The sequence below is a fragment of the Syngnathus leptorhynchus genome, chromosome 16 (genome assembly GCF_054491065.1).
Source record: "Syngnathus leptorhynchus isolate UIUO chromosome 16, UIUO_Slep, whole genome shotgun sequence".
NCBI lineage: Eukaryota > Metazoa > Chordata > Actinopteri > Syngnathiformes > Syngnathidae > Syngnathus > Syngnathus leptorhynchus.
This window is the reverse complement of record NC_141210.1, coordinates 429,781-457,065: the sequence shown is the minus strand read 5'-3', so window position 1 is coordinate 457,065 and position 27,285 is coordinate 429,781. Positions and strand designations below refer to the sequence as shown.

Genomic DNA, 27,285 nt, shown 5'->3' with positions numbered 1-27,285 from the left:
ATGTTACTGATTTGACAATAAAAGCCATGTTTCCGCTTGGTAAAAAATATAACTTTATTGACAATGTACACTGAAAAGACAGTCAAAAGGGAAACGCTGGCCACGTCAGTCGTCATCTTCGTCGGACGGTGGCAGGTCGGTGGTGGCTTTGCGTTTCTCTATCTTGGCCAGCAAGTCTGAAAGGAATATGAGCATGTGGTAGGTGATTGTTGTTGTTGTTTTTTCCCCCCCAGCAGATTTCAGAGATCAAAGTTCATTCATCCCTGCTAATGTTCCTAAATAATCTGTCAAAATCCGGAAGCGGTAGCCGGTGATGGAAGCGCAGGGCCTCACCCTTGGCGGGGTTGAAGACGCCGTTGGTCTGAGCGTTGCACACGTAGCAGCGCTTGGACTTGCGGTAGTGCTGAAGGGCGCAGGCCTCGCAGAAGTAATGACGGCACCTGAGAGAAGGTGAAGAAAGAAAGATATTAGTTTGGAGTAGGCACGCGCTAAACCAAAAGGGCTGCTGCCTACTTAGTGACGATGGGATTCTTGTAGGAGTCCCTGCAGATGAAACACTTGAATGGCAAGTCCTCTTCGTCGCTGCTCACCTCATAGTTTTCCCCATCTAGAGTACGACGTTAGGTAAGGATTGAAAAGTATTTTTCCTCATTACAAATCACACGTTCAAACGGTTTGATCTCTGGCTCACCGTTGGCGCCGTAACTGCCTTCCTCCAGTTCCCTCTCAATCTGCCAGCCGTGCTTGTAGTCGGATCGGTCGTGGAGAAACTTGCAGCTGTCTGACATAAGAACCAGAAGATGCAACTAGCTTGTCTTACGACTTGATTGATATTTCCATGATCTTCTTTTATTGACCTCCAAAGCCACAGAATCCGGTCTCCTTATAGTCCTTGCAGATGTCCGGTTGGTAGTCCCACCTGACTGTAGCTCGCAGGTGCTCCGGGGCTCTGATGGGTCCTTTCCTGTTTGTTCGGCCAAAAATGAGCAATTGGACGGCGCGGTTGCGATGGGTTCGGCAATCGCAATAAAAATTCAGATTTTTTGGTTTCAGGTGAAAAACAGCGAAGAGTTCATTTTCAAGCCAGCTAGCCCGGCGCCTAATGAGTAGTTGATGGTGACCTACCGGACCATGCCAGAGGACGCGTTGCCCATGGTAGTATCTTTGGGTTTGATAAATTTGTGGTAGTTGTTGATGCCGCGGTAGATCTTATCGTCCTCCTTGCCCGTCAGCTCCTGGAAAGGGCACCATGGGGGTTCATTCGGGAGCAATCGTGAACAATTGTTACAAAAATGGCTGACTCTTTAATTGGACCACCCTTGGCTAAACCAAGTCAGTCTACACATTTAGACACGTGGCTTACGTCTTGGATTTTCTGGCTCCTCTCAAAGATGGCCTGAGCGTCCTTGTCCCGCTCTGTATCCAGTTGGTATGTCGACGTAGCGCCCATATCCTCTGGGCCCTCTGGTTTCTTTTTTTGAAAGAGCACAGTGCAAATGAATGGGCTGAATGTGCTGAGTGTTGAATACAATCCTAATCGGAAACCGATGATATTGTCAACTCACAGCTGAGCGTGTGGATTTGTAGGAAACGGTTATCTTCTTGTCCTCCTTGTCATCTTCGCTTTCACTGGAGGACACAGTTTCTTTCCCCACTTTCTTGGACTGGACACAAAGGTCACATCAAGCAATAGAGACCCACAAATCAACGGTCACATTCATAGAACAGTTAGTGCACGTCAAGAAATGCGTGCTCACGAAACAGAATGTATATATCTTATTTTAAGATGTGTTACCTTTTGAATCATCGGGTTTTTTCGCATCTTATTCCTATCCTTTCTGACCACAGAGCTGAGCTCTTCATCACTGCTCCGATCTGAGCATGGGATCGTAACGTAGAAAAGAATACACATGAACACAGTACAACTCGTTAGCGTGTTTTTTCAAATCAACACTGGTACCTTTATCGCTGTCGCTGGCCTTTCTTTTTCGTCCCGAAAATTTCTTGGTAGATTTTTTAAACAAGAAAGTGCAGGAGCCTTCTTTGGATGTGTTCGCTTGCGCCATCTTGTTTTTTTTTTCTTTCAGTTTGTCAACAAATCAGAACTATGTTTTTTTTTTTTTACAGCGCCCTCTACAGACTTGGAAGTTGTCTGAAGAGATTTTACTTTGAAGCGCAAAAGCGGAAGCAGCGTATGTGTCTACACACACACACACGCCTGTGCGCCCCTCGGCAGGCAGCATCCGTCCTCTAGCATCGGGGCAGCTCCAATTTCCGAAGGATTGAAAAGATGAAAAGGCGGAAACAAAAGAAAATAAATCGCTTTGGGATTGAATTAAACTTCGTTTTTGAACAATAAGATGCAAGATTTTACGTAACAGGCGTGGAGCCGCAAAAATAGTATAAGGGGAAAAGGCTGTGTGCATGTGAGCTGGACTGTTTTATTTTGAAGCACATAACCGGAAGCAGTGCATTTCTACGTTGTGCAACTAAGATTTTAGACCTTCCACTGCCTAAGCAAGAAGATCAAATATGGCACAGGTCACCATGGACTTGCAGATACATCTTGCGTGAAACCGCGAATAACGCCACTTCTGTGAGTTTTCCCCATCGTATTTAGAAGCACACAACCGGAAGTCGTGAAGCTAACCCTGGTGCGCTTTATGCTTTCGACCTCCAGCCTCAGCAGCAGCAGCAGCAGCAGCAGCAGAGGCAGAGGCAGCGTCCGCATCCCGCAGCATTGGCGGCCGACTTTCCGCATAGGACAGCGGCTGCACATCGGACACAGAGCCCGGCGTAGGGAAGGCGGGTGCGGGTGCGGACAGCTCCCGGCCCCGCCTGCTGGATGGACGAATGGAGCCCGGTTGCATGCACACAGCAATGGCTATGGGGCTGACGTCGAAGAAGGCGTCCGCCCGGAGCGTCGGCGTGGAAAGGAAGAACCTCATCACGGTGTGCAGGTATATCGCAACATGCATCCAGAAGAATCCTTCCTCCCCAATAATGGACCGACCGCGCAATTCAGACCACATTTAGTCGGATCGTAAAAAGAATTGACAACAATGACTGCAATTTCCCTTTGATAGCCCTTTCCTTTAAAAGCCACCCACTGGATAATGCCGAAATCGGATATGAAATCGACAATTTTGTAACCTGTAAAGGATGCTCCCAATTCACACATCTTTCCTAACTCTAAATGTCGCGTCTTTTCTTTTCATATCACCTGCTGACTCACGCCTCTTTATTATTAATCAACACAAGTGAAGGAAAAGAAAAGCCCCTTCATCAGAGTGATATCAACGGCTTATATGGGACAAGGGCGTGCAACCTCTCCTCCCCCTCCATCATTCCCCTTTGAGGTGTCCTATATTTATCATCATCACAAGAGGTCACGGCTGAGCGTTGTGCACGCGTCACGTTATACGGCCGAGCTTCTCCCCCGCTCGGCGTATTTTACGAGGCCTGCTCGGTGGACGTGATGTCACGCGGTTAGTGTCCGTCTCCTGGAGGACTGAACCGGCAGAAGAATGCAAACATTGATTCATTGCCAATGAATTTCAATGGGCGTCACTTAAAAGGCAATTTTCAGTCGAAAAAGAATCGACCTTGCTATCTAGTGTCGTAAGTAGTGTTCAAAATAAATGTAGCCTCCACGAGAACAACCAGACAAAGACGAAAATAGACACATCATCAAGAGTTTTTATTCCAATCGTCCAATCTGCCTGCTTTTTTTAGCGCCGCAAACAGTGAAGCACACAAAAACATGGTCCAAAAAAAAGAAAAGAAACATTAGCAAGCTTACACATAAGACGTGGGACTCTTCCAATATCCGTTACAGTGTTTTTCGTAATGTCAATAACCACAGTGAAAACAGTGCACAAGGACGAGACACACGAGCAAAGCGCAAGCACACGCATATTTCCATCAGTATTGTTGACACGCTTTTTCTCTTTCCACTTTTGAAATGAGCGGCAGGCGCGAGTCCCCGCTGCCTCCTCGCACATGCAAGTAGTGGGATGGGATGGGATGGGATGGGCGGGGTGGGCGGGGCCAGAGGTCCCACGTCGGCTGGTCAGAGTGGCGACATGGCCTACTTGCTGCCGTACTAGCTAAGTCGACGTTAGTGATTAGGTTAATGCGCCGGGATTCCCAAATACACAATAGGAACATTCTTTTCTTTAAATGGGCTTTATTGGACTGTAAGCACCAGTTTGGGGAGTTTTAGTTGAAATTCATATTTTGTGTGGGGTCGCCCACACTGTTTGTTAACTGCAGATGTTATACAAGAAATACCTAAGACCAAAACCCCAAAACCTTGTGAGCCTCTCTTGTAAACCCCTCAACCTAATTCCCTAACCCATGTCCAAATCCCCTTTGGTTTTGTTGTATTTTGTTCTATGAACTGCAACTAGCTTTTTTTTTTGGGTGTAGCTCTAACAAGTGCCCTTATGGTCAACCGGTAAAATAGAGTCAATTGAGGGAAAACCAAACCAAACCAAACCTAAACCATAAAGTCGTTATTAGGCTATCATAAGCCACAAAAGACGTCATCTTGAGAAGAATTGATGTACACTGCCGGTGGGCTCTGCTGCTGTTGCCGTTAGCAACCGGTCAGGGGGTCGTTTACGCAACTTTTAACGAGACGTTTTGGATGCTTTGTTTACGGCGTCGGTGGCGGCGAGGGACTGGGTGAACCTAGGAAGAAAACCACAACGGGGAGACCAAAGAGGGGACAGCAGGGAGAAAAAAAGGCCCATCAGACAGTGAAATGTAGAAAAATGTCATCAAATCCATCACCACGCAATTTCTGAAATGTAGCACGAGTCACAGCATGTTTTTTTTTTCGCAGTTGTTTCTTCTCAGCTGTTCCCTCAATCAAGAGCCCAATTTAGAAACATTTTGAGAGGGAATCTATCGAATGTAGTAGTTGTGCTCTGCCCCCACCCCCACCCCCCTCCAGTTTCTGATTTAAATCGACTTCTTCAAATTTTTCATTCTTGGCTTGTCTGGAATAGTCGTGTCCTGATTTCTCCCCTCTCCGGTGTATGATTTCAAGACGCCGAGGGCTTCCAAAAGGTTCTTCGTTCGCCTTCATCCTACGAAACATTGCTCCTGATCTCCTCGCCTGTTTGTTCTTTCCGCACGTTCGCCGACAGCCAAACACTTGCCGAGACACGCTACTGTAAGATGGGCCAAAGGGGGACGGCCGACCCCGGTTAGACTTTCTATTTTGGCTTTGGCCCAAACTTCTTGAATTATTCATCAGCCATGAATTCTCTTGGACAGTCAGTCCACCTGATGAGTGGGCCCTGTTTCATCATCATCGTCTGCTGCCGCCGCCGCCGCCGCCGCCGCTGCTGCTGCTGGAAGGAGAGAAAGCAGATGAGGGGAGTTTGGAGGAGGGCGTCTGCATTGGTGACACAATGTCAGACAATTTGGCTCTTGTGGTATCGGCGAGCAGCGGCCCACTGGAAGAATCCACCGCAACAAGAACACATTGTGTTTGAGGGTCCGGCGTACAGTAGAAGGGTGTGGCGGAAAAACAAGAGGCCATTTCAAGTGAGCCGCGAGTGGCTCGGGCACCCGTCCAAGGCGAGCGAGAGTGGGTCGCGTATGCCGAGGAGGGTGAACACAAAAGAAGCTTTTCACAAAGGCAAGCTGTTGTTTTTTGGTGTCCCATGGTACCAAGAGCATTGCTGCTAGCTTCTCTTGAGAGCCACGAGGGAAAATGAGAATTTTAGGCCCTCCTCCACGATACACACTGGACACGAGTCGTGCTTAAATCGCTTTTCTCGGTTCCGGAACCAGATTTTACGAGCCGACTAATTCCCCAGTCTTGGTTCTGGCTCTGCATTTTTTTATTTATTTTTTGCTTCCAGTCTTGCGGCTAAAGACGGGAACTCATTCCAAAGCGGTTTCATTCAGTAGGAAATAAGATACCACTGACCTGTTTGACTCATCCAATGTGGTCCAGAAAAGAGTCAAAGCCCCCAAAGTGAATTTAATCCAGTTTTGGTGTCCGCCCCAGGTGTCCCCGCCTAGAGCGTCTTGCGTTTGGGGAAGATGGCTTTGCGAAAGGAGGTGGTGGTGCTTCCCCGGCTGAAGGAAGCGCCGCCCAAGGAGATCTTGGTCTTGCCGCTGGTAATGGTGGAGGAGCCCAGCGAGGTGGTGCTCTTGCCCCGAGAGATGGACGAGTTGCCCAGGGCCAGCTTGCTCTTGCCCCGCTTGATGCTGGTGTTGCCCAGCGTCAGGGCCGTCTTGCCCTCGGTGAAGCTGGTGTTGCCCATGGAGGTGGTGGCTCGGCGTCGAGCGCGGCACGCTCATCCAGCTCAAAGGCAAGGCCCTCAGACGCAGCAGTAACGCCAGCGGCGATCCGGAGCCCAGCGGAATGGCCGGAGAGCCCGCAGCGGCATAAAGCCTTGCTCGAGCTTCTGGACGTGGGCTCGGGGAGGCCGCATACCACTCGGGAGTGGCCGTGAATGGACAGAGGCGGCTGGTAGGTTGGAAAGTGCCTTTGGAGAGGGTGAGGGGCAGGGCAGGCGCTCCAGACACTCGCGCGATTGTCTCCGTGACACCGGGAACATTGTTGCCAGGGTACAATCCGGCGGGGACGTCGCTTTGTTCTGCACCATTGTTTCCAACGTGTGCAAAAAATGTCTTTCCGTGCCCTTCCTTCAAATGGATTTTTTTATTATTATTATTATCCATTGGCAAGTCATTACAGATTTGGAGGTGTCACCAAGCAGAGCAGAGTTAAGCTACATCATCACATATGCTTCAAACGTTGTCCATTCAAGTGCAGTCTTGTCATGGGATTCTTCAACTTGCTGATCCACCCTCAATCTGGGCACTGTGACTGACCTGATAGCGACAGATCAGAGCGGCGTGTCCAGGTTTTAGTTGTTCTTTTTTTTTTTTTTCGTGGGGTGAGTTCAGAAGGACATCTCCAGCCTGGCTTTTCTGGGTTATTCACGGCCGGTAATTCCAGTAGACGTGGCTGTGGTTCTCGTCGCCCCTGCTGACAGTGGTCCTGACCACAGACGCACACCTGGTCCCGTGGGTGAAGGTCAGCGTGGTGATGGAGCTGGTGGTCTCACCTCGTGTGACCGAGGTTTTGCCCACGGCGACTCCGCTCTTCCCCAACGTTAGCGTGCTTCTGCTCCAGGAGATGGAGAACTGGCCCCAGGAGATGGCGTACTTGCTGCTAAGCAGGGAGACTTTGCCTTTGCTGAAGGAGGTCCTGCTGGAGGAATAGCTGCTCTTCCACTCGCTCTCAGAGTCTATTTTGGACTTCCTCTTTGATGGGCCGGCTCCCGGGGCGGGCTCCATCTAAGTGTTCCTGCGCTTGGGCATGAGCGCTTTGCGGAAGGAGGTGGTGGTTGTCCCTCGGCTGAAGCTTGCCCGTCCTAGAGCCACGGTGGTCTTCTGCTTCTGGATGGTGGAATCTCCCATAGAGGTGGTGGTCACTCCACGGAAGATGGAGGAGTTCCCCATGGCCACGGTGGTCTTTCCCCTAGCGATGGAGGTGTTTCCCACAGCCAGGGCGGTCTTGCCCTCGGTGATGCTGGTGTTGCCCATGGCTCCTCTCCGGAAGCGGGCGGCCGGACAGACGGACGGACGGCGACTCCTAGCATGCGCGACGCAACCTTTTTGAAGATCCGGAGCAAAAGTCAAATCGGCGGCGCTAAATAGCTGCCATCGCTGGGGGGGGGGGGGATTTGATCTTTTTCTTTTTTGATCGGCGGGGCACAAAGAGACCTGGAAAGCCCAGTGTGTGCACAAAGGACAGGACCGGAGCGGACAGGACAGGACAGGACAGGGGGTTAATTGTTTTCTTGTCATGATAACGCTGAAGGGGTGCTTTGTGCGCCACACAAGACAATTGGGGTGACCTCAGGCGTAAGATGGCGTCCACCCCGAGCAACAAAAAAAAAGCCGCCATCACCCTTTCATTGCTGTGGTACAGTAGTCCATTTGTCCGCCGGGTACGCTAGGCAGCCAAAGAAGCCTCTTGTGTTTTTTGCCCTAGGTTTTCCGTCAAGACTCTCCTGGAAAAGTACACGGCCGAGCCCATCGACGACTCTGCCGAAGAGTTTGTCAACTTTGCTGCCATCTTGGAGCACATCCTCAGCCACCGCTTTAAAGGTAACAAAACATCTTCTTCTTCTTATGTTGATCAATTAAAAGTCAAACTTGTTTTTTTTTTTCAATACATTTCTGGTGATCAGGCTCGGCCAGCTGGTTCGGTTCAGATGGACAGCGCAGCTTCTGGGAGTACGTCCGTCTGGCCTGCGGCAAGGTGCAGAACAACTGCATCGCCAGCATCGAGAACATCGAGAACATCAGCACGTCTCGAGCCAAGGTGAGAGGCGTCTCGCGTGCGTCCGCGTTGTTCCCACGTCGACGTCTCGTCGTTTGTTTGGAAGGGCCGGGCGTGGATTCGAGTGGCGCTAATGGAGAAGCGCCTTTCGGAATACGTGTCCACTGCCTTGAGGGAGAGCAGAACCACCAGGTAAGGCTCACGCTGCTGGCAAATAACCTTCACGGCTTCAAAGACGCTTTCGTGACGACAGGAGGTTCTACGACGACGGCGCCATCATGCTGAGGGAGGAGGCCACGGTGCTGACCGGCATGCTGATCGGACTGAGCGCCATTGACTTCAGGTGATCTTTTTCACATTTGCTCACATCTTGGGAGTCATTCACAAACCACTGACATTTGGTCCGTGTAGTTTCTGCCTGAAGGGGGAAACGCTGGACGGCAAGTCCCCGGCGGTCATTGACTACACCCCCTACTTGAAGTTCACTCAGAGGTAAGTAAGCCACGAGCTTAGCCGAGGCACGCCCAGAAGGCCGAGTGCCTCCTTCGCCCGCCGCAGCTACGACTGCCTGAGCGACGACGAGGACCGACGCAGCGTGGACAGCAGCAACAGCGAAGAGAGCGTCCCGGAGCATCCTTACATCCCTCTGGTCACCGATGAGGAGAGCTGGAGCAACAAGTGCCGCAAGATGGAGCAGCGATTTAAGATCGTATATGCCCAGAAGGTCAGGAAAACCAAACGCTATTCACGGGGGACAGGAAAGAAAGAAAGAAAGAAAGGAAGCCAAAGCCTTTCTTTCCTTTCCTTTCCTTCCTTCCTTCCTTTCCTTCCTTCCTTCCTTCCTTCCTTCCTTCCTTCCTTCCTTCCTTCCTTCCTTCCTTCCTTCCTTCCTTCCTTCCTTCCTTCCTTCCTTCCTTCCTTCCTTCCTTCCTTCCTTCCAGGGCTACTTGGAGGAGCTGGTCCGCCTTCGCGAGTCTCAGCTCAAGAACGTTGAAAGCGACAACAAGCGTCTGAGGGCCAAAGTGGACGAGCTGACTTTGCAGAGTCAGCGCGAGAAGAAGGAGCTGGAGGCCGTGGTGCTGGAGCTGCAGGCTCAGCTGTGAGACGTTTGCTTTTGGCTTTGGATGAGCGCCGTCGACTTGCACGAGGGCCGAGCGAGTGCTACGAGTATGAGAAGGCAGGCTTTACGGTAATATTGTCTGTCTCTCGTGAAGCTCTTCCCTCGTGCCCCGTGACTCTTCCCACCTGGGAAAAAACCTTTCCATCCCTCTCATCAACCGGTGGGCGGCCATCAGCGACCACCAGGGTGACGTCAAACTCTTCCGCAGGTACTCACATTTGAAACACATAGGTTTGTTTTTTTGGGACTCTGTTGTCATTATCGGAGTGCACATTTGTGGTTCCCACAGAAGGAGCTTCCACAGTTTGGAGCAACTTTCCACCGAGCTCAGCCTCAACTCGGATTCCCAGAGAACCGACGAGAGGCAGAACGGAGACGCGGCCTGGACCTCGGCAGGTTAATGATGACCTCGTGCTTGCTACAATTGTTGCATTTGGCTTTATCGGTCGTCCCAATTCACCTTACGTGAGTGACGCAGTTGTGCGTCCTTGTTGTGTCCTTTCAGCAAAGGACAACACGCCGTCTATGTTGGGCCTGTGCGGTTCTTTGGCGTCACTGCCAAGCTCCAAGTCACTGACCAGCCTCAAGTCCAGCGAGTGTCTGGTCAACATCAGTGCCGAGCCCAGCCCCGCACTCTCCCCCAGCTAGGAGAATCCTCTCCTAGCCTTCCTCGCTCCTTTCCACCTGGACCCAAGCGCCAATGTCTCTGTGAATGTACAGCAGGAATTCTGGTGGGTCGTTATTATTGTCGCTTGCCACTCTTTTTCTCTCCTGTGGCAGTTTGGTCGTTTTCCCCAAATCACAACACCACAAGCCAGAGGTCAATATTGTAAAACAAAAACAAACACGCAGCAGTGGATATGATGCAACACCTCCTATTTCAAACCTGGGATGATGATGATTTTTATTGTTTTGTGTTGCAATAAATGCCTTTCACATGATGCTACGTGCATGATTTATGTCCAGCAATTGTGTCAAGGGATCAACAACTTGACGGCACGAGCACGCTTTGGCTCCATCTAGTGGCCAACGGTAAAAGGACACCTACAGGCCACTTGATTAGCTCCCCACACCGGTCAGTGAGCGATCTGCTTGGTATTCAGAAATATAATGAGCTTTTTTTCCCATACAAACTAAAACATATTTCCGAAGAATATATAAATTCGTTCACTGACGATTTGTTGTTATTGTTTTAAAAAAAAATTGCAATTTTCATTCAATTGAAATACATCTTTTGAAAATAGAATTAGTTGTTGCAGTCATGTTCATAGCTCAAAGGGAAATGAAAACTTTCATATATTCTTTGCAAGAATTCAATGGAATAAAAATAAAAGAAAGAAAGAAAGAAAGAAAGAAATGGACAGAGCATCGACTTGCCTGCACAGCCACATACAAAGGAGGCCCCACAATCGTGAAAGTAAAAAAAAGTGGGTTGGACCTCCAAACTTTTCGGGGGTGCAGATGACGACCAATAGGAGCTCGCGTGACTTGCACCAACCAACCAACCAACCAACTAGATGCCAGATGACCCAAAACTTTTGTCGCGACTTCTTCCTGTCACTTGTGCTGAGAGCAAGCACAATACTCCTCAGCACGAGAAGAAAAAAGAACACGTCTGACAAGCAAAGCAAGCATTTTGGGAGCATCAGTGCGCGTGAAGTGAAGAAAGGAGCCTTCCTGCCTGAGCCTGCCGGCCCGCCTGCCCTGCGCGTGTCCATCCGCGTGCGTGTGTGCGTGTGTGCGTGTGTGCGTGTGTGCGTGTGTGCGTGTGTGCGTGTGTGCGTGTGTGCGTGTGTGCGTGTGTGCGTGCGTGCGTGCGTGCGTGCGTGCGTGCGTGCGACTTCCTTGGAATCTAACCGGACCTGTGAGGGATGTCAGGCCGAAGTGGTGCAGCTTCTCGCGGCTGCAGCAACTCCGGCGTGTCGCTGCTGCCCCTCCGGGCCATGGTGCCCTACCAGCTGCTCCCCAAGACGGGTAAATAAACATCAGTCCACAAGATAATACTAGTACATATCTCTCTTTCTCTCTCCTGCAGGCAAAGGCTCTTAATCATTCCAAAACATGTGTAGGTGGGGTGAAATGTTTTAGTAACAGCAATATTTTCTGTCTGTATTAGTTGCAGTAGGAATCACAAATATATCATTGAAATGAGTCCAGATTGTAAATGATGCTGCAAAATTGAGGAAAATGTTGAAGAACACAGGATGCTTTGTGCTTTATGTGTTGGGCTCCTCTTGGGTTGCCCACGTTCACGATTGTGTGTGTGTGTTTGGACCCACGCAGCGCCTGGGATCAATTTAGCAAATAACTCAGTCCTAAGACTCTTTTCGTGCCTTTTTTGTCTCCCCCTCCAAAAAGCTGAGCGGACCTGGGCCCGCGCGCCCGAGCCCCCCATGCGGCGGACGCTTTCTTTAGATGCCATCCTGGCGCCGTACCTGCGGGGGCATTGGCCCAAAGAAGGCCCGGCGGGAGTCTGCCATAAGGCCACACAGGTGAGTGTCATTTTGCTGCTAGCTTATCTGTGGAGGGAGGCTCAAGTCCCATGAAAAAAAGGGGTTGGATCCATGCTAGTGTGGAGATGTCCTTCAGCAAGGTACTCGCTCGCCCCAGTTGAAAAAAAAGTGCAGCAGTCATATCACGCCGCTATCTCTCCTTGCATGCCTGAATACGTGTGATGTGCAACGCAAAGATACTGCACATCCAGAAGGGTGGAAGTACAATTGCCCCTTAGAGAGGAATTAGAATCAATAGATTCGATTCAAAAAAACAAAAACGTTTTGGGACATTTCTGACTCATTTGGAACATTGAGCCTGTTTTATGTTGTGACATTCAAATTGTATGATGTTTGGCTTACAAGTGGGTTTTTTTTAACCACCCAAGGCAAGCAACTGAAAGAAAAAAACAAATATTTTTTGGGGGTGTGTCTAAACCTCAAGCATGCATGAAAATGGTTGCCAAAGCCACACAGCCCTTTTACACACTCTTGTCGCCTCAGCCCGCCCGGAAAACTTTGCCAAGCTCCTCCAAGTTTTCGGGGCACAGTTTCAAGTCGAGCGAACCCCCTCTGCCTCGCTCCATTGTGCGGCGAGGCGGACCCCTCCTGACCTCATTATACGCACACCCCATCCCCCTCCACACACACATACATACACACACACACCAGTCAGCGTCTGCTGCCCCCAACTGGGTGGCAACCCATCATCCAACTTATTGTCGACCCGATTTCATCCTTGACTGGCCTTCTATGCAAAGTGCATCTTCTGCAATATCCATGGATTTGATGGGAAGGGATCTCTTGGCAGGTCCACTTTGTAGCCGTCATGCTGTGGCCTTTGGACAGACAGAAGTCGTTGTACTTAACTTAACATGCGGCATGGCGCTGTGGTCTTTTTATAGCCGCGTGATCCCCCCTGCCGGCAGTGGCCGCGAGGTGTCGAGGTGACGCCTGTAACTTTATCTGGCAAAGTCACGACGTGACTCACTCAGACTTATTTAGCCGCCGGACGCCACACCGACGACAGACTTTTCTCTTTGGTGTGATGGGACCGACGGAGACTAAGCTGACTCGAACGAGATTGTCCGCCAAGGTCCCGCAGGGGCGTCCGAACTAGAAGAGTCAGACTTTGGAGGTTGGCCATGGACGGCAGAGCATCTGCTAGAAAATCCAGAGTTCATGTGAAGAAAACGGTACGATGTTTGGAAAATTCTATTCATAGATGTTGTCTCGACTCTACCGTGAGAGGAAGTGGTTGTGTTGAGGTGCATCTTGGCAGGTGGACACACACCTGTTTGCTTTGTCATCGTTGTTGGAAGCAAAAAGCCTTTCTGAGGCTGTTGGCGGAGGCCAAGGATGAGCATGCAGAGAAACTTCTATTTGTCAGCTGCGCAATCAATCCGTCCATCAGCCACTTACTTAGCAAATCAGCTAGCGGCTCACTTTGATGGGCCAATCGCTTCCTTTATTCGTCAGTCACAGTCCGCGCGCAGCGGTGGAAAATAAAAGTTGTCTGTCTCGTCTTCTGTCATTTCAGACGCCGTTTTGTTGGGCGGAGGAGACGCGGGCCAGGAGAAGTATGGGCGCTCACAAGCGATCGGCATCGTGGGGCAGTGCTGAGCACCTTAAGGAGGCGAGAACCTTCATCATTTCATCATCACGATCATCACGGTCACGGTCATGCTCTTCTTCTTGCAGGTGGCCAAGCTCAGGCAGCAGCTGCAGAAGCGATCCCGCCACGCTGCTCCTTCCGCGCCAGGGTACGACGCGTCGCTCCGTCCGCCGACTGCGGGCGTCACCCAGGTACAACCGCCAAAGCATGGTTTGGCCCTGGATTCTTTTGACAGCCGGCCAAAGTGGTGTTTCTACTCTTCCGGACGTCACCTCAGGTGCCTTTGAGCGGACTGGCCTCCCGTCTGCGGCGAAGCGACGAGGGCCTCAACTTGGAGCTGGAGGAGGCGTTTGTGTCGGAGAAGCGGGACGACCGGCACCAGGTCCTGGCCTTGAGATGCAAATGGGGGAGTAGCGGGAAATAAAAAAGGCCTGTGGCTTTGCGCTGCAGCTGTTGGACATCCCGGACGGGCACAGGGCTCCCGCTCCGGTCCAGAGGTGCAGCAGCGGCTCCCAGAGCGAGTCGTCGCCGGGCCCGTCGGATCTTTCCCTGCTGTCTCCTTCGCAGTCGCCGTCAAGCTCACCCTGCCCTTTGAACCCTTCGCTCTTCTCCCCGTCCAAGTCAGCAGGTCAGGCGCTCGCGTTCTACAAATAGCTTTGGTAAGTAGTGGCCAGCATTTGTGTCTGTGTGCGTAACAGGGTCTCCTACTCGTGAGGTCTTTTGTCCTTCCACGCTTTTCGATGCTCCCGCGTTGCCAGCGTGCTCGTCGTCCTCGTCGCGGCTGCCGCCGGAAGGCCGCGAGCCGCATCTAGTGTGTCAGGACACAATGTGAGTTCCCTCTTTTGTGCATTCTGCAATGTGGATTCCAAGAAAATGCCTGCCCGCAGGTCCACCTGTCCGGACGAGGCTGTCCACCTGCAGCCGTCTTGTCCCGACCTCAATAAGGTGAACTTCACCCCGCACGGAGGCTCTGCTTTCTGCCCCGTCAGCCTCCTCAAGCCCCTCCTGCCTTCCATGGACCTGCTCTTCCGCGGCCTGTCCGTCTCGCCCGTCACCGGCTGCCCGGGCCAGGCGTCTCCCACCAGGCAGCTGGGCATGCAGTGAGGGTGACTGAGCTGGACTAGACTTCTCTGAGTGTCTTCTCTGAGACTTTTTGGAGCCTCCATTGCAGGCAGACTTGTGGATGAATACCAAAATGTTTTGGCTTTGTTACTCACTGTATTATAATCAAGCCCACAGTTTTTTTGACTGGCTTCCTTTTTACCAATGTTTTATTAAGAAGTATATTTTTGTAGCTATCTTAAATCACTTGTGATGAGATTTAGTTGTGTTCATAAATTTACATGGCAAAATTTATGAATATCAGATGTGTATCGAATATGATTGATCAGGAAAAATCCTTATTTTGATAGCATTCAAATTGAAATGGATTGTATTCTTAAATTCCAATTTCATATACATCCGATCTACACTCGTACGACACGTGGATTTGCGGTTTTTAAATATCTTAGTCCCGCCCATCTCTACCACAAAAGCGCCATGATTGGCCATTGAGAATTGTATCTGGTAATGTGTGGACCAATCCACTCAATCCACATACTGCGACGTCAAAAGGCATGCGACGTTTTTTGAGAAAAGGACCACGGTTTTTTGTTTTGATTGAACTTTTGCATTGTCGCGATAAAAATGTGTGGTCGCGTCTATAACATAACTAACACCAGTGAAAACGTTGTTTTGATTGGTTTCGTTGACGGGCGTTCAGAAAAGTTTCGTCTACATAAAAGAGTAGACGAGAAGATGAAAAGGAAAAATTCAGGCACATTTCTGGACACCGTTTGAAGGTCCTTTCACAACAACACATTTCCGGACCCTGTTTAATGAAACCTGTAATGAGCTCATCACAACAACATTCCTTTGCAGCCCAATAGAAAGAATCAATAATGACGCTTGCTGTGCACAAGTGAAAATATAAAAGCCGAACAGCCACTCCGGCTGCTATAGTGGAGCGGGACGTCGCTTTTGCGGGGCCCGGGAGCGTGGCGGTGGCGGTGTCGGTTTCCATACCCGGACTGGTGGCGGACGGCATGGCTTCGGGCAAAGGAGCATCCAGGGGCCCATCGCTGTGGGACAACATGCGCTTGCGCTTCATCCTATGTTTTCTGGGCGTCTTCGTGTGTTATTTCTATTATGGAATTTTGCAAGAAACCATGTAAGTAACCAGCGGCGTTTACGTGAGAGCTGTTTGCATTGTGATCGTTGACGTTGTAGCGACTGGTCGTCTTGATTTTCCCTCACGGGATTCCTAACTTTCTTCAACCCTTCCTGAATCATTTGATGTGATCAATGGGCAATTAAATTGAGCTCTGTTTCCAAATATTACAACTGATTAAAATGCAAATACAAAGGTTAAGTTTGATTTGGTTTTTTGGAACTAGTTCCATGTGTGAATATGCCAGGTGGAAGTGGGCCACGACACTGGTGGAATGCTGTTGCCCAAGTGGCAAGTGCAGGAATCGTATCTGGTTACGACATGACGACGATGTCATGCACACAGTATTCATCGAGCAATAACTTGGTTGAACTAGAATGCATCACAGCCTCACCAGCAGATGAAATCTAGAACTTTTCTATGACATTTCTCACTACAGTACAAGAGGTGATTATGGCCACGGCGACCAAAAGGAGACGTTTCGATTTGCCAGGACGTTGGTGTTCATCCAGTGCATCATTAACGCTCTGTTTGCCAGGATATGTAAGTTTCGATGCTGGTTCAAATTTCACAGGTTATTTACCCCAAGCGGAAATGTCGCAAATAGAACTCATCCAAATGTCACCGTCACAAATGTATAAGAAATGTTTGAAGTGAAACTTGAGCTTTGTGTGGGTGGTGTCAAAATGAACATGTAAAACGTATTGATCAAACTTTGTTTTCCACGGTCATTTGAAATGTCGCATTCTTGCTTTGGATGTGAATGTGTTTACTTCAGTCATCTCTCTCCTGTGTTTATTTTTCCTCTTTCCCCAGTGATTCAGTTTTTCGAGGGTCCCAAGCCGGACTTCACCAGGAGCTGGCTGTACGGCCTTTGTTCCCTCTCCTATGTGGGAGCCATGGTGTCCAGCAACTCTGCCTTACAATATGTCAACTACCCCACACAGGTCATCCAGAGCTCCCTCAAATGTACTTGATGAAGTGTTTCTACTTCCTAAAACAATATCCTGTCTTTAGGTGCTGGGGAAATCTTGCAAGCCAATCCCAGGTGAGCTAACGTGATTCCAGAATTGGAATGATCTCACCTAGCGTGTTTGGAGTTGCGCTATTATGCCACGTCCGCCCGGAGCTTTTCCTGCTCACAAAGTTGTTCCCACGTGTGCAGTGATGATCTTGGGGGTGACCATCTTGAGGAAGCGCTACCCGATGGCCAAGTACTTGTGTGTGCTTCTGATCGTGAGCGGGGTAGCGCTCTTTCTATACAAGCCCAACAAGAGCTCAGCTGTGGCCGAGGACCACATCTTTGGCTTCGGAGAGATCCTCTTGGTGAGTAGGTCCAAAGTAAAAAAAAAAAGTTGCACCTTGAACGCTACGCTGGCAATTTTGACACCATTCCGATTTGAAGATTTCTGATGAAGACAGATTCCATTTTGTGTTCATGACCGCAACCACACTGAAATGGTCCTATTTTTACAGCTAGTTTCTCTCACGCTGGATGGCCTGACAGGTGTGGCTCAGGACCACATGAGGACCCGCTTCCAAACCAGCGCCAACCACATGATGCTCAACATCAATCTGTGGTCCACGGTGCTCCTAGGACTGGGTAAGTCACTTTAGCAATTTCACAAACGCCAATTGATTGTCTTCAGCAGTCTGAAATATTTCTACACACCACTTGGTGGCGCCATAGGCACAGCACTTACGCTGCAAGCACATCAGTTGCACAGCATCCACAAGCTAGCTATATTTGAGGTTCTCGACGATATATTAAGAATGAAACGTAAAACAAACCCAGACCACTTTTGATTATTTTTGTCCAAGAGGTCTATTACTGTACGTGTGCGCAGTTGTGCTGTGGACCGGTGAGGTGTGGGACTTCCTGAGCTTTACTGAACGTTACCCGAGCATCTTGTACAACATCCTCCTATTTGGATTGACCAGCGCGTTGGGCCAGGTGAGCCAACGTTCAAAGTTGATTCAAAGCTAGCATGGCAGCGTCAAAAAGTAATGACACGGTTCCCTGTTTGATGCCAGACGTTCATCTTCATGACGGTGGTTTACTTCGGACCTTTGACGTGCTCCATCGTCACCACCACCAGGAAGTTTTTCACTATCCTGGGCTCCGTCCTTCTCTTTGGGAATCAAATGAGCGACATGCAGTGGGTCGGCACCATCCTGGTGTTCCTTGGTGAGAGAAATTGCCAATTTAGTCGGGTGTACATAGATGCCTTGACCCGCATGTTGGATTGGCTCCGTGACCGTGCTTGTTACGCAAGTCCTGCCCATCTCAGATGGTCTTTCCTCGCTGAAATGAATAGAAACGCGGCTCGTATCTCAAAACGTGGGTTAGTTGGGGTCACTCGTATCTTTTTGACAGCTCCTTTACATCTCTGATGTGGACATTTCAGGTCTCGGATTGGACGCTAAATTTGGCAAAGGACCCAAGAAGACGACACATTAAGACAAGTGGGAACCTTCTTATACAGGCTGCAACTTGTATGACCTCATTTTTAATGAATACAAACTCCTCCGTTTCAACGCATTCAAGGACAAAACATTTCAGCCCGAATTTACTCAAAAATGCTATCACGTTTCAGTATCGTGTTCTAGGCCAATTATAAATTGTCATTTATAAAGCATAGGAGTCATGGTTGAGTGCTTGTTTTATTTTTTTCTACAAATGATCGAATACTTTCATTAAAAGGGAAATTGTCACCTTTCATCGTATTCCAATTCATTGAAATTGTCAAGGCAGAGAACGCGCTGCCATCGAAGCGACGCCTGCTGCCACTTACTGGTACAGTCACTCTGGGCTGGTGGACTGGACTGGACTGGACTGGATTTAAAAAAACGACCCTCGATTAACCTTTCAGGACGTAAACTGCTTCCTCCCTACTGTATGAAATAGAGTTGAATTCTAATGATCACTTTAGCGTTTTTGCAACTTCTTGTCAGGCAATCACCTCGACCTCCTATTTGAGTGCTGCCTGGTGTCTGCCTGCCTGCCTGCTGCTTTTCTTCGACTCAAACTGGCGGATTAAACAAGTCCGTTTTTGGCCAGCCTTCATTTAATCCTTTTATTTGTGTACAAATTGGGAGAAACTACACCCTACTAATCAGGATGTTGGCTACAGTCCGCAAGCAACTGATTAGCCACCCGGCTGTGAGTAAAGCGAATTGAACTGCAAAAAACCTTGCCATGTCGCAATGTTTGTTTCTGTGGATTTCCTTGCTTAGCTTAGCAACGTTAGCTTTGACACGCGCTGAACTTTGCGACGTAAACAAATCGACACAATCTTATGGTGTTATCCCGGAACATGTATCATTAGGCATTTGAAGTGATTAAACGTGCATCTGGGGATGCTTTGGAGTGATATCGGGTCAGACGGCGGGGCGGGCAGGCACACACCCTGACAAGACAGACAGACAGACAGACTGACAGACAGACTGACAGACAAGCCAAGTAGGTGCTAAGTTGTAAATAGCCGCTGCTGCCGCTGCTGCCGCTGCTGCTTACACATATGGCAAAGCTCTTTAAACGTAGTCATTATGAAACTACTCGACTAGAAAATACTTCTTTCATATACATTATTAATCTTAATCCAATTATTGATCTGACTGTAATTGTATATCAAGTTTAGTAAGTGTTTATTTCCAGTGTTGATGCTTGTGACGAACTAGTCAGTGGTCAAACCTGAAAATGGCCTTTTTTTTTGTGTGTGTTGAATTTCCTTATTTTTTGGCTTGCTCCTTGCAGCTCATTCCACTCTTCATCTTCATCGGTGGAGGCACAGTCATGTCCTTGGCGTACCTGGCTCGCCTGGGCCTGAGGAACCCAGATGTCTGGTAAACATGCTCACCAAATTCCGAGGAAATTAATACCATCAAAAATGAATACACAAATGAATTTGCATTTTATAACACTGCACGCTTATAAATTTCAGCAATGCTTCAAAACTACCACCAGGTGGCAGTATCGCTCCGTTAATTGTCACTTCAGTCTGTATTGACGGTTTTAAAGGCCAACTGCTTTTTATAATATAATATATTTATTATATATGCTAATGTAAACTGAGCTGTAGTTTTATTTTGTTCTATGACCTTTATTTTTAGCGTGAAGCACCTAGTAAATGGGAGAAATTGGGATTGTGGACACTTTGTAACTTTCATCGTTCCTAACGTAGGTTTTGTCATTTGTATTGGACGTGAATTTTCAAAGCAAATGATTTTTCTGCAGCTGGGATCGGAAGAACAACCCCGAGCCATGGAACAAAATGTCTCCGACTGATCAGTACAAGGTTGGTTTAGTTTTACAACTCCAAAATCAATTGCAACTTACTGTCAGGTTGGTTAAGAATGAAATGACAATTATGACATTATAATTTAGCTTCTTAGTGAACATGACTGCTGCCGCATTGGAACTGTAGACAGCTCCATGTGAAATTGTAACACGTGGGATGGTTGAAAGCGTTTGAGCCACTTTTGGTCTCTGCTGTGATTTCCAGTTCTACACAGTCAACATGGACTACAGCAAACTGAAGAAGCAAGGTCCCGACTTCTAAAGCGTCTCTCGTCCGCTGGACCAAACGCACAAGCGCATCATGAGTCATATTTAAGTTTCATCATCGCATCCCCTTTTGTTTGAAACGGTGCTCGTCTTCACTTTTGGGTGCGTCAATAAAGTGAAAGGAGTCTTTTCTCCTCCTGACAAGAGAAAAGAGTCTGTTTCTTTTCATTGGAATTATCTTTCTTTGTCCTTGTGCAGCATGTTCGCTCGTGTTTGCTTTTTATTTGCTGGCTTGCATCATCCTCTCCTCATTTCACCTTCTTCTGGCCGCCATCCAGAATCTTATCAGTCCAATCAGGTCATAAATCCGAAGTCTAGAAAAAGTCTTACCAAGCAAGCAATGCCTTGAATGTGGGGTTTCCGCCCCCCCTTAACCATTAAGCAAAGGAAAGAATACTAGTAACCATAGTGTTTCTTCTTCTTCTTCAGTCTGCTAAGTTTGTAAATGTCAACACGTCGCCGTGTCTGAAGCGTCGCAGGATGCGAGAAAGCCGAGAAGCGTGAGCAGCCAACGTGGCCGTCCGTGTAAAATGTCAAGAAGACCTTTTGTGTTTGAACAGAAGCACTCTGTTAAATCCAACGGCACCTTCACGTGCTTATGGGAACGCCCGGCTTGTGCACAATGCAGAAGCCTTCTTTATCTAAGACAAGTGCTTTTTAATGGTCGTACAAAAAACTCGAAGGTGAATTGGGGGGGGCAGTGATTGGTGGAAAATACTAGCATTTTGCATGTTTCTGGTGCAGGTCTTCAAAAATAAAATCATTTTGTAAAGTAGTCCTAAAATTTGATGCAAACATAAAATGTCTTTTTGTACTGCGCAAATAAAGTGCCTCTTAATTAAATTGTCATTTGTTTCTGGTTTTTTTTTTTTTATAACCGAAAGCCTTTGAGGGAATTGCGTTGCTATGGTAACCACTCAACTCAGCTAATGCTTTCCCACACAGGTCAGCAGCAGGTTGCCAATTGTCAAGTGCCTTGAGAGGTGTACTTTGAGCTGTACTGCCTTGCACCAATAGCGGGCGCTATACACCTGATAGTCATTACTTTTGTCCATACAGGGAGGGAATAATAGTATGCATTCAAAACATTGACAATTTAATACATTAAAGAGGAACCAATGACAAAAGTCTTCTTTGCAATAACACTGGTGCAAAATGAACATCTAAACGTTCCAGCTCACCTGTTTTTTGGACTGAGGTCGCCAAAGGTTGCAGAGGTAGTGGAGAAAACCCACACACAAGTCTGACCATGGTCATTTGTTTGCCCTCCAAGTCACCCCAGTGACTTTTTTTGCTACTGATGTTTGTTAGTCGGTGCCTACTACAGGGGAGACAAAGAAACATTCAAACCCAAAGGAATGTGAGTGGACGGACCAAGAGACTTTGTCAAAGAACTTTTATCTCAACAAAGTCTTATTGATCCTCGTGCTTTGTCAGGCGTGGCGACAAAGTGCCAGATTGCGCGGCACGTTGCGAAAGGTCACGGCTAGCTGTCGTCAAATTTTCCTCATGAGGGATGGCGGCGGCGGCGGCGTTTAGCAACTGTTTGGAGAGGAATAGCACCGGGATGAATCGCTGACATCTCAGGGACGCTGAAGCCGAGCGACGCCGCGCTGTTTTATGTAGCGTGCGGGGACGAGACGTGTCGAGGCCGCCCGTTTGATCCTGAAGCCATCAGTGCCGCGTGAATTGTGTCCTCGGGCAAAAGCGCAGATGCGAGCTGTTGTGTGTTTTATGTGGCAGAGGGAAGGAACATCTTCACTGGGACAAGACAAAAGGCAGGTGAAGAACAGAAAGAGGATGTACACTGGCTGGCTGTCTTGGTGGTTAGGGGACAAAATTGGGATCTGTTTTGGAGCATTTACATCTTAGTTGCTTGGGTATTTCATCGACTTTTATTTTTTGGTAATTCTTTGGCTTTATTTGTCACACAAACCAAGCACGCACGCACGCCGGTCACTCGGAGTGGCCCGTCAAACGTTTGGCGTGGCTGAACCAGTTCAACGTGTAATACCAATGTTGGCCAGCAGACGGCAGACATCGGGCGAGAACTCTTGCAACACCGGCGCTGTACTAGCGAAGAGGTCCGTGTCATTGCCTCGACGACACGACACCGAGCTCTAAATGACACGCACACACACACACACACACACAAAAAAAACGGTGAGTATTTTTCTCACACAACATTAAAAGTTCGTTTCAAGTACATGAGGATTGAGTACATTACATTACATTACTCCCAAAACCTAGATCCATCCAAGGCTTAATCGTGCTACAGACGCGTATGGTTGCTTAATTGGACACCTGGCTGCCCGCCTGCCCGCCCGCCTGCCCGCGTCTTTGTGATGGACTTCCACCACCAACTTTACTCCCCTAAGTGGTTTTCACAAAGGTGAGCAAACCACGCTTTGGGGATTTGAATGACATTCAGCAAAAACCTACTTTTGTGAAAACATGCATAAAATGAGTTCTCGCCTCGTGCGGTTGGTTATTTGCTGTTCAGCAGTTTTGTGCCGTGTCAAAAAATTCCGCCCGCCCTCAAGCCGATGTCAAATCTGCCAAGGAGAAACAAACCTACGGAATAAATAAACATGGATAAGTCTTCCATTTGGCTTTTGAAAGCCATTTCCAGCGGGCTCCAAAAGATGAATATTGTCAATCGGTTTCACATGATAACTTGAGATTTATCTGGGCATGTCTATCCTGGCTAGACCTACAAAAAAAAGTCTGGTCCAGTAGTCTGCTTTTTGCTCAATCTCAAGTCATCTCGAACACGATACGCCATCGAGAAAAAGAACTGACTGATAAGCATTCAAACAATCTTTATTTCATTTTTTCTCCCCCCTCACCACTGGTAAACAGGTCAGAATTTAAATAGCTGAAAATAGAACATCTGGCTGGGCCTTGTCAGTCAGCGGCGTGTAATGAAATATGGAAATTTGGCACTCTTCAAAGAGAAGACGCGGGCCTCTTGGTGGCGACGTCTCCAACGCCCTCCCGCCAAACGCCCTCCCTCCCTCTCGGAAAAAGCCTGCTATATTTCCAGGTGCGGGCGCCGCGGCCCAGTCCGCCGCCGGTGCCAGCTCGTTAGCACTCGCAGCCTGGCGGAGTTGGCAGCTGGCATCATTAAACTTCAAACCTGTTTTCGACCCGGGGCGCCGCCGCGGGGAGAGGGACCCCCCCCATCTCCGTGTGCTCCCGCCAACAGCTGATTAGCCACAATTTGACGGCGGCCGTGCGCTAACCAAATACAACAATTCAAATAGAAGATTTCGTCTTGATGTCAATTTTGTGTATCAGCACTCAACAGCAATTTGAATTTCTTCCAGATGCTCCAATCAAATTGTGCAGCGAAGATCCCGTACGTTTGGACCACCAGAGGTCTGGCTTGAAGAATTCCGCCCTTGTCTGACTTGATGGACATTAGAGGTGAGAAACTTTGCGGTTCATCGGAGGACACTGCCAGGCTTTTTCTGTGTGTGGCTGAATGGAGAGCACGTCTTCACACTACAAAAGACTTCTTTTTAAAGACCTGGCCGCCGCCGCCACAAGTTGACTGTCGCCGAGAACAAAAGCGTAAGGGCGCCCTTGGGAGCTCGTAATTCAGCGGCGCGCTTAACGAATAAGTAGCGGCGGCCATGGAATTTATTCAGGCTCGGAAAATATAACGGAGAAGGCCGTCAATGAGGTGTGGAGGGAACATTTACCGGCGCCGGCATTTTCAAACATAAGTGCCTTTTTTGTTTTTTTTTTGTTTGGAAGCTACTTTTAACGAGTGCCTGTTGGATCGTTACGGCTAAATGAGCGGGAGGTTAATAGGAGGTCCAGTGAAGAAAAGTGGAGTGGGTGTCCGGCTCCTTAAAGGATCCTTAATGATCTCGCATTGACGGGCAAAGCTCTGACGTGGAGGTCGCGTAGCTGCGGACTCCGACGCTTTGGGGTTACGACACCGTTCCCTGGAGACGCCTCAATTAAAAACGCAGATGAAGACGAGCGTCTTCTTTGGCACGCTGGTGCGGCAACCTTCGCTAGGGGGCAGCAGAGCGTTGTGGAGCTCTTGAGAGTAAATCCAGCCCTTTGGGCCAAAGACCTGGAACCAGGTGGCACCGCGTGGAGGCTCAGTGCCTACAATGGCAAGCTGTTGGAAAGTAGTTTCTTCCGTAGTCTTGGTGTCCAACTTTCCATCGGTCACTACAGAAAATCCGTTTTTCTTCCATCCCTGTTGAGCCGTGATGTCATTTTTGTCACTCATCAGTCACTCAAAAAGCGCTTCGTTCTAAACACTGCCACCCGCTGGTCAGTCCTTGTAAATGCAAAAACGGTAACGACAGCAGAAAGCGATTGCACAAATAATGAGCAAATACATGTGACAAAAAGCACCTTGAATTGCCATACGCCATAGTTCCTCTTTATTCAGCATCTGCTCATCTGTCACATGTCATCTCTTACTAGTACATCCAAGCAATGATTATGATTAATGGAGGACACGAGCAAAACAATCAGAGTCCTTAATTTCCATCCCGTGTTTGCAATTTAGCGCTCGCTAATGTAGCGCACGCGCGCTCATTTTCCTTCCGTCGGCGGGCAGGCGTCAGCTTCATTACATCTTATTGCAGAGGCAAGCCACACAATCACAGACATTTAAATATAGACAAGTCTTGCGCGCGCACCAAGCGGACGGCTTTGAAGTCGTGGTGGAGAAGATGCGGGCTCATTGCGGCCTTAATGCATCCCATAACTGAGGCGGTGCGCCGGAGCGCGCCACCGCCGCCGCCGCGTCTATTAGGTCTAATGACAGCCGACGGATGGACGCCGACGTCCGCTCGGAGGCGAGATGAGGCCCAGCGGGCTAAATGCCGCCCCGCCGCTAATATGCAGATGGAAAACAAATTTGCCGGGAATATTTCCGTTATGATCGCCCGCTCGTCTCATTACGAGACGTTTTGTTGTTCCGCGCCGGCGTAATTGTTTGTCGTGCGACGTGGGCGAACCCGGGAAAGTTGAGTCGGAGTTCGCATTTTGGAATCTTCTTATTGATAGACTAAGAGAGATTTTTTTAGTTTTTTTCTTTTGACTAATATGACCACAAATGAGTGCAACTACAAAACTCTTTTCCAAATATTGCAAGGTTTGTCTTTTATTCCAATGAAGAGTTACAATGTCGGATTTTCCTTTTCAGGAAAAAAATGCCAAAACAAGTCTTATTTGTGAAAAATGACAAAACAACTTGTAACGTGATGAAAAGTCAGACAGACAGAAATCCGCTTTAGCATCACAAGAAGAAAACAATCCAAATGAAGTGAGAGCAACCCAATTACAACATCACAGCGCAAAGTTTGTCGTCGTTGTTCCTGCTCATGAGCTCATTTGCATGTTATTAGAGCTTTTCATTAGGGCCAGTCAAAGCCCGTTGTTCATCACGGAAAGGGCGCCGACACAAAGCGGCATTAATGTGAGCCAACGTGCTCGTAATGATGTCACGGCGAGGACAAAAAGCCCTGCGCTCGGCCTAATTCTCCCACACGCCTCTCTCGCCCAGACTTGAGACGAGCGCCGCCGCTAGGTAGGCCGGCCTAATTGGAAACATGCGGCCTCATCAGAGCCGACGCCATTGTCCTGCTCGCTTTATTTCCCTCCAATCCATTTTCGAGTCAATTAGCTGCTCGGCCGGAGAGGGCGCATAATTAGCCCGCCAGCAGCCAGCCAGCCAGCCAGCGATCATGCGCTGCCGCCCCGAATGGCTACGCTCAAGCTGCTTGCAGTAAATAAAAGTACACAAAGCAAGCACAAAGTATACTCCAAGCCTTTTTCTTACCGCCTGCCTGGAAAAGGCGACCAGAATGGAAATGACACTCAATCGGGGCTGAATGCCCGGGGCCACTGAAGGCCGCAGCATTTCAGGACCCTTACTTTTGTTGTGACTCCAAACGGTCACTTTTTTACAATGGCTTGGCATGCCCAGCTAAATGTCTGAAAAATGTCTCTTTTTAGATCTAAAGCCACGGTCGCTTATTGCCTCCATCCGTCTCCCGCTTTCTTATTGGCAGTCCCGGCAGATGGGAGGGACATAGGGACGGCGCTTCGGTCTTCCCGATGGAGGCGCCGCTGCCGCCTATCTCCTCTGTTCATCTCTTACCGCTGACGGAACATATTGGATTATCGATTTTTGTCAGGGAACGGGTCTTTGTAGGCGTTCCGAAGGCTCGGATCGGCCGACGGAACGATAACAAAAACCAACCCGCATCTTGGTGCCTTTTGGATGTTTGATCCTTGCCAGAGTGGAGATTTGTCCACGTCGTCATATGAAGAAGGCAACGCGAAGAAGAAGTGAAGCTACGCGCTTGTGTTCATCATTTATTGACTTATTGATAAAGCAATGTAGTCCTCCTTCTCGTGAATGGCTGAAGCCAACAAGAATCAACAACTATACAGTTCAATTTGTGCGATTGATCTTCTGACGGGCCAATCGTAGTGCAGCTCTGAATAAAGCCTTCATCCACATAGCCAGACGGTCAATGACTACCGAGGTACATTTGATCCAAAACGGGGTTATCCAAAGTTTTGCACGTTCCAAATCATTTTGTTTGTTTAAACAAAGTTGAAGGAAAGCAACTATGTTTTGTGGCTCACTGAGGGAGCCCCCGCCCCGCAGCATCCCTCCAGCGGTGCTCCTCCAAAGTGCCCGCGCGGACAGTCGGACACCGAGCCGGCCTCAATTGAACTCCGATGGGAATGCTCATTAAAATTAAAAAGTCAGCGAGCGCTAAACAAATGTGCCCGCGTGTGCTTAACTCCACGTTTGATGGTATAGAATCGCCATGTCGCTCGTGGCCTCTGACCTCTGGAGCTAATGAAAGAAGGGCCGCTTCTTTGTAGCGGATGTAAATGGCTTCTGGGAGCTTTGATGGTTAAGAAGCGCTTTAATGCATCAAAAGTAAGTCACCGCTCGGAGACGGCTCCTT

At 48.8% G+C, this 27,285-nt stretch overlaps 6 protein-coding genes and 2 long non-coding RNA genes across 11 annotated transcripts; 5 read left to right on the top strand and 3 right to left on the bottom strand.

Moving 5' to 3' along the window:
* Positions 1–32: 32 nt before the first annotated feature.
* Positions 33–2,128, bottom strand: rnf113a (ring finger protein 113A). Its single transcript, XM_085933634.1, has 10 exons — positions 1,961–2,128; positions 1,796–1,875; positions 1,566–1,664; positions 1,364–1,471; positions 1,126–1,235; positions 858–964; positions 692–781; positions 514–607; positions 334–440; positions 33–176 (listed from the first exon to the last, which is right to left on the bottom strand). Exons 1-10 carry the CDS (start codon positions 2,064–2,066, stop codon positions 106–108), a joined length of 972 nt encoding a protein of 323 aa, XP_085789760.1. The 5' UTR covers positions 2,067–2,128; the 3' UTR covers positions 33–105.
* Positions 56–10,325, top strand: rundc3aa (RUN domain containing 3Aa). 2 transcript variants are annotated; one of them, XM_085933620.1, is made up of 15 exons: positions 56–450; positions 538–624; positions 2,128–2,192; positions 2,542–2,596; positions 2,681–2,960; positions 8,030–8,145; positions 8,229–8,362; positions 8,427–8,512; positions 8,574–8,663; positions 8,732–8,812; positions 8,879–9,044; positions 9,262–9,419; positions 9,535–9,648; positions 9,730–9,836; positions 9,946–10,325. In XM_085933620.1, exons 5-15 carry the CDS (start codon positions 2,854–2,856, stop codon positions 10,086–10,088), a joined length of 1,302 nt encoding a protein of 433 aa, XP_085789746.1. In that variant the 5' UTR covers positions 56–450; positions 538–624; positions 2,128–2,192; positions 2,542–2,596; positions 2,681–2,853; the 3' UTR covers positions 10,089–10,325. The 2 variants fall into 2 exon arrangements, with proteins under 2 accessions (XP_085789746.1, XP_085789745.1); XM_085933619.1 differs by lacking the exon at positions 56–450 and having other exon boundaries at positions 464–624; positions 2,128–2,596.
* On the bottom strand, positions 5,008–6,429 carry LOC147043734 (uncharacterized). 2 transcript variants are annotated; one of them, XR_015068468.1, is made up of 2 exons: positions 5,948–6,429; positions 5,008–5,363 (listed from the first exon to the last, which is right to left on the bottom strand). It is a non-coding gene; the product is annotated as an uncharacterized LOC147043734 (long non-coding RNA). The 2 variants fall into 2 exon arrangements; XR_015068467.1 differs by having other exon boundaries at positions 5,008–5,354.
* Positions 7,330–7,578, bottom strand: zwi (zwilling). Its single transcript, XM_085934738.1, has one exon. It carries the CDS (start codon positions 7,576–7,578, stop codon positions 7,330–7,332), a length of 249 nt encoding a protein of 82 aa, XP_085790864.1.
* Positions 10,326–10,993: 668 nt separating the features above from the next.
* Positions 10,994–14,886, top strand: fam117aa (family with sequence similarity 117 member Aa). 2 transcript variants are annotated; one of them, XM_085934865.1, is made up of 8 exons: positions 10,994–11,414; positions 11,799–11,932; positions 13,473–13,568; positions 13,634–13,738; positions 13,825–13,929; positions 13,998–14,175; positions 14,246–14,375; positions 14,435–14,886. In XM_085934865.1, the coding sequence occupies exons 1-8, from the start codon at positions 11,312–11,314 to the stop codon at positions 14,649–14,651; spliced, it is 1,068 nt and encodes a 355-aa protein (XP_085790991.1). In that variant the 5' UTR covers positions 10,994–11,311; the 3' UTR covers positions 14,652–14,886. The 2 variants fall into 2 exon arrangements, with proteins under 2 accessions (XP_085790991.1, XP_085790992.1); XM_085934866.1 differs by lacking the exons at positions 10,994–11,414; positions 11,799–11,932 and adding an exon at positions 12,984–13,128.
* A 285-nt stretch (positions 14,887–15,171) lies between these two features.
* On the top strand, positions 15,172–18,476 carry slc35b1 (solute carrier family 35 member B1). The gene is made up of 9 exons (XM_085934864.1): positions 15,172–15,756; positions 16,196–16,299; positions 16,573–16,703; positions 16,774–16,804; positions 16,922–17,082; positions 17,233–17,359; positions 17,604–17,710; positions 17,791–17,944; positions 18,165–18,476. Exons 1-9 carry the CDS (start codon positions 15,632–15,634, stop codon positions 18,215–18,217), a joined length of 993 nt encoding a protein of 330 aa, XP_085790990.1. The 5' UTR covers positions 15,172–15,631; the 3' UTR covers positions 18,218–18,476.
* A 258-nt stretch (positions 18,477–18,734) lies between these two features.
* Positions 18,735–20,474, top strand: coxfa4a (cytochrome c oxidase associated subunit FA4 a). Its single transcript, XM_085933908.1, has 4 exons — positions 18,735–18,919; positions 19,514–19,602; positions 19,994–20,054; positions 20,262–20,474. Exons 1-4 carry the CDS (start codon positions 18,878–18,880, stop codon positions 20,316–20,318), a joined length of 249 nt encoding a protein of 82 aa, XP_085790034.1. The 5' UTR covers positions 18,735–18,877; the 3' UTR covers positions 20,319–20,474.
* A 1,956-nt stretch (positions 20,475–22,430) lies between these two features.
* Positions 22,431–27,024, top strand: LOC147043728 (uncharacterized). The gene is made up of 4 exons (XR_015068550.1): positions 22,431–22,486; positions 22,574–22,715; positions 23,653–23,752; positions 26,315–27,024. It is a non-coding gene; the product is annotated as an uncharacterized LOC147043728 (long non-coding RNA).
* Positions 27,025–27,285: the final 261 nt, after the last annotated feature.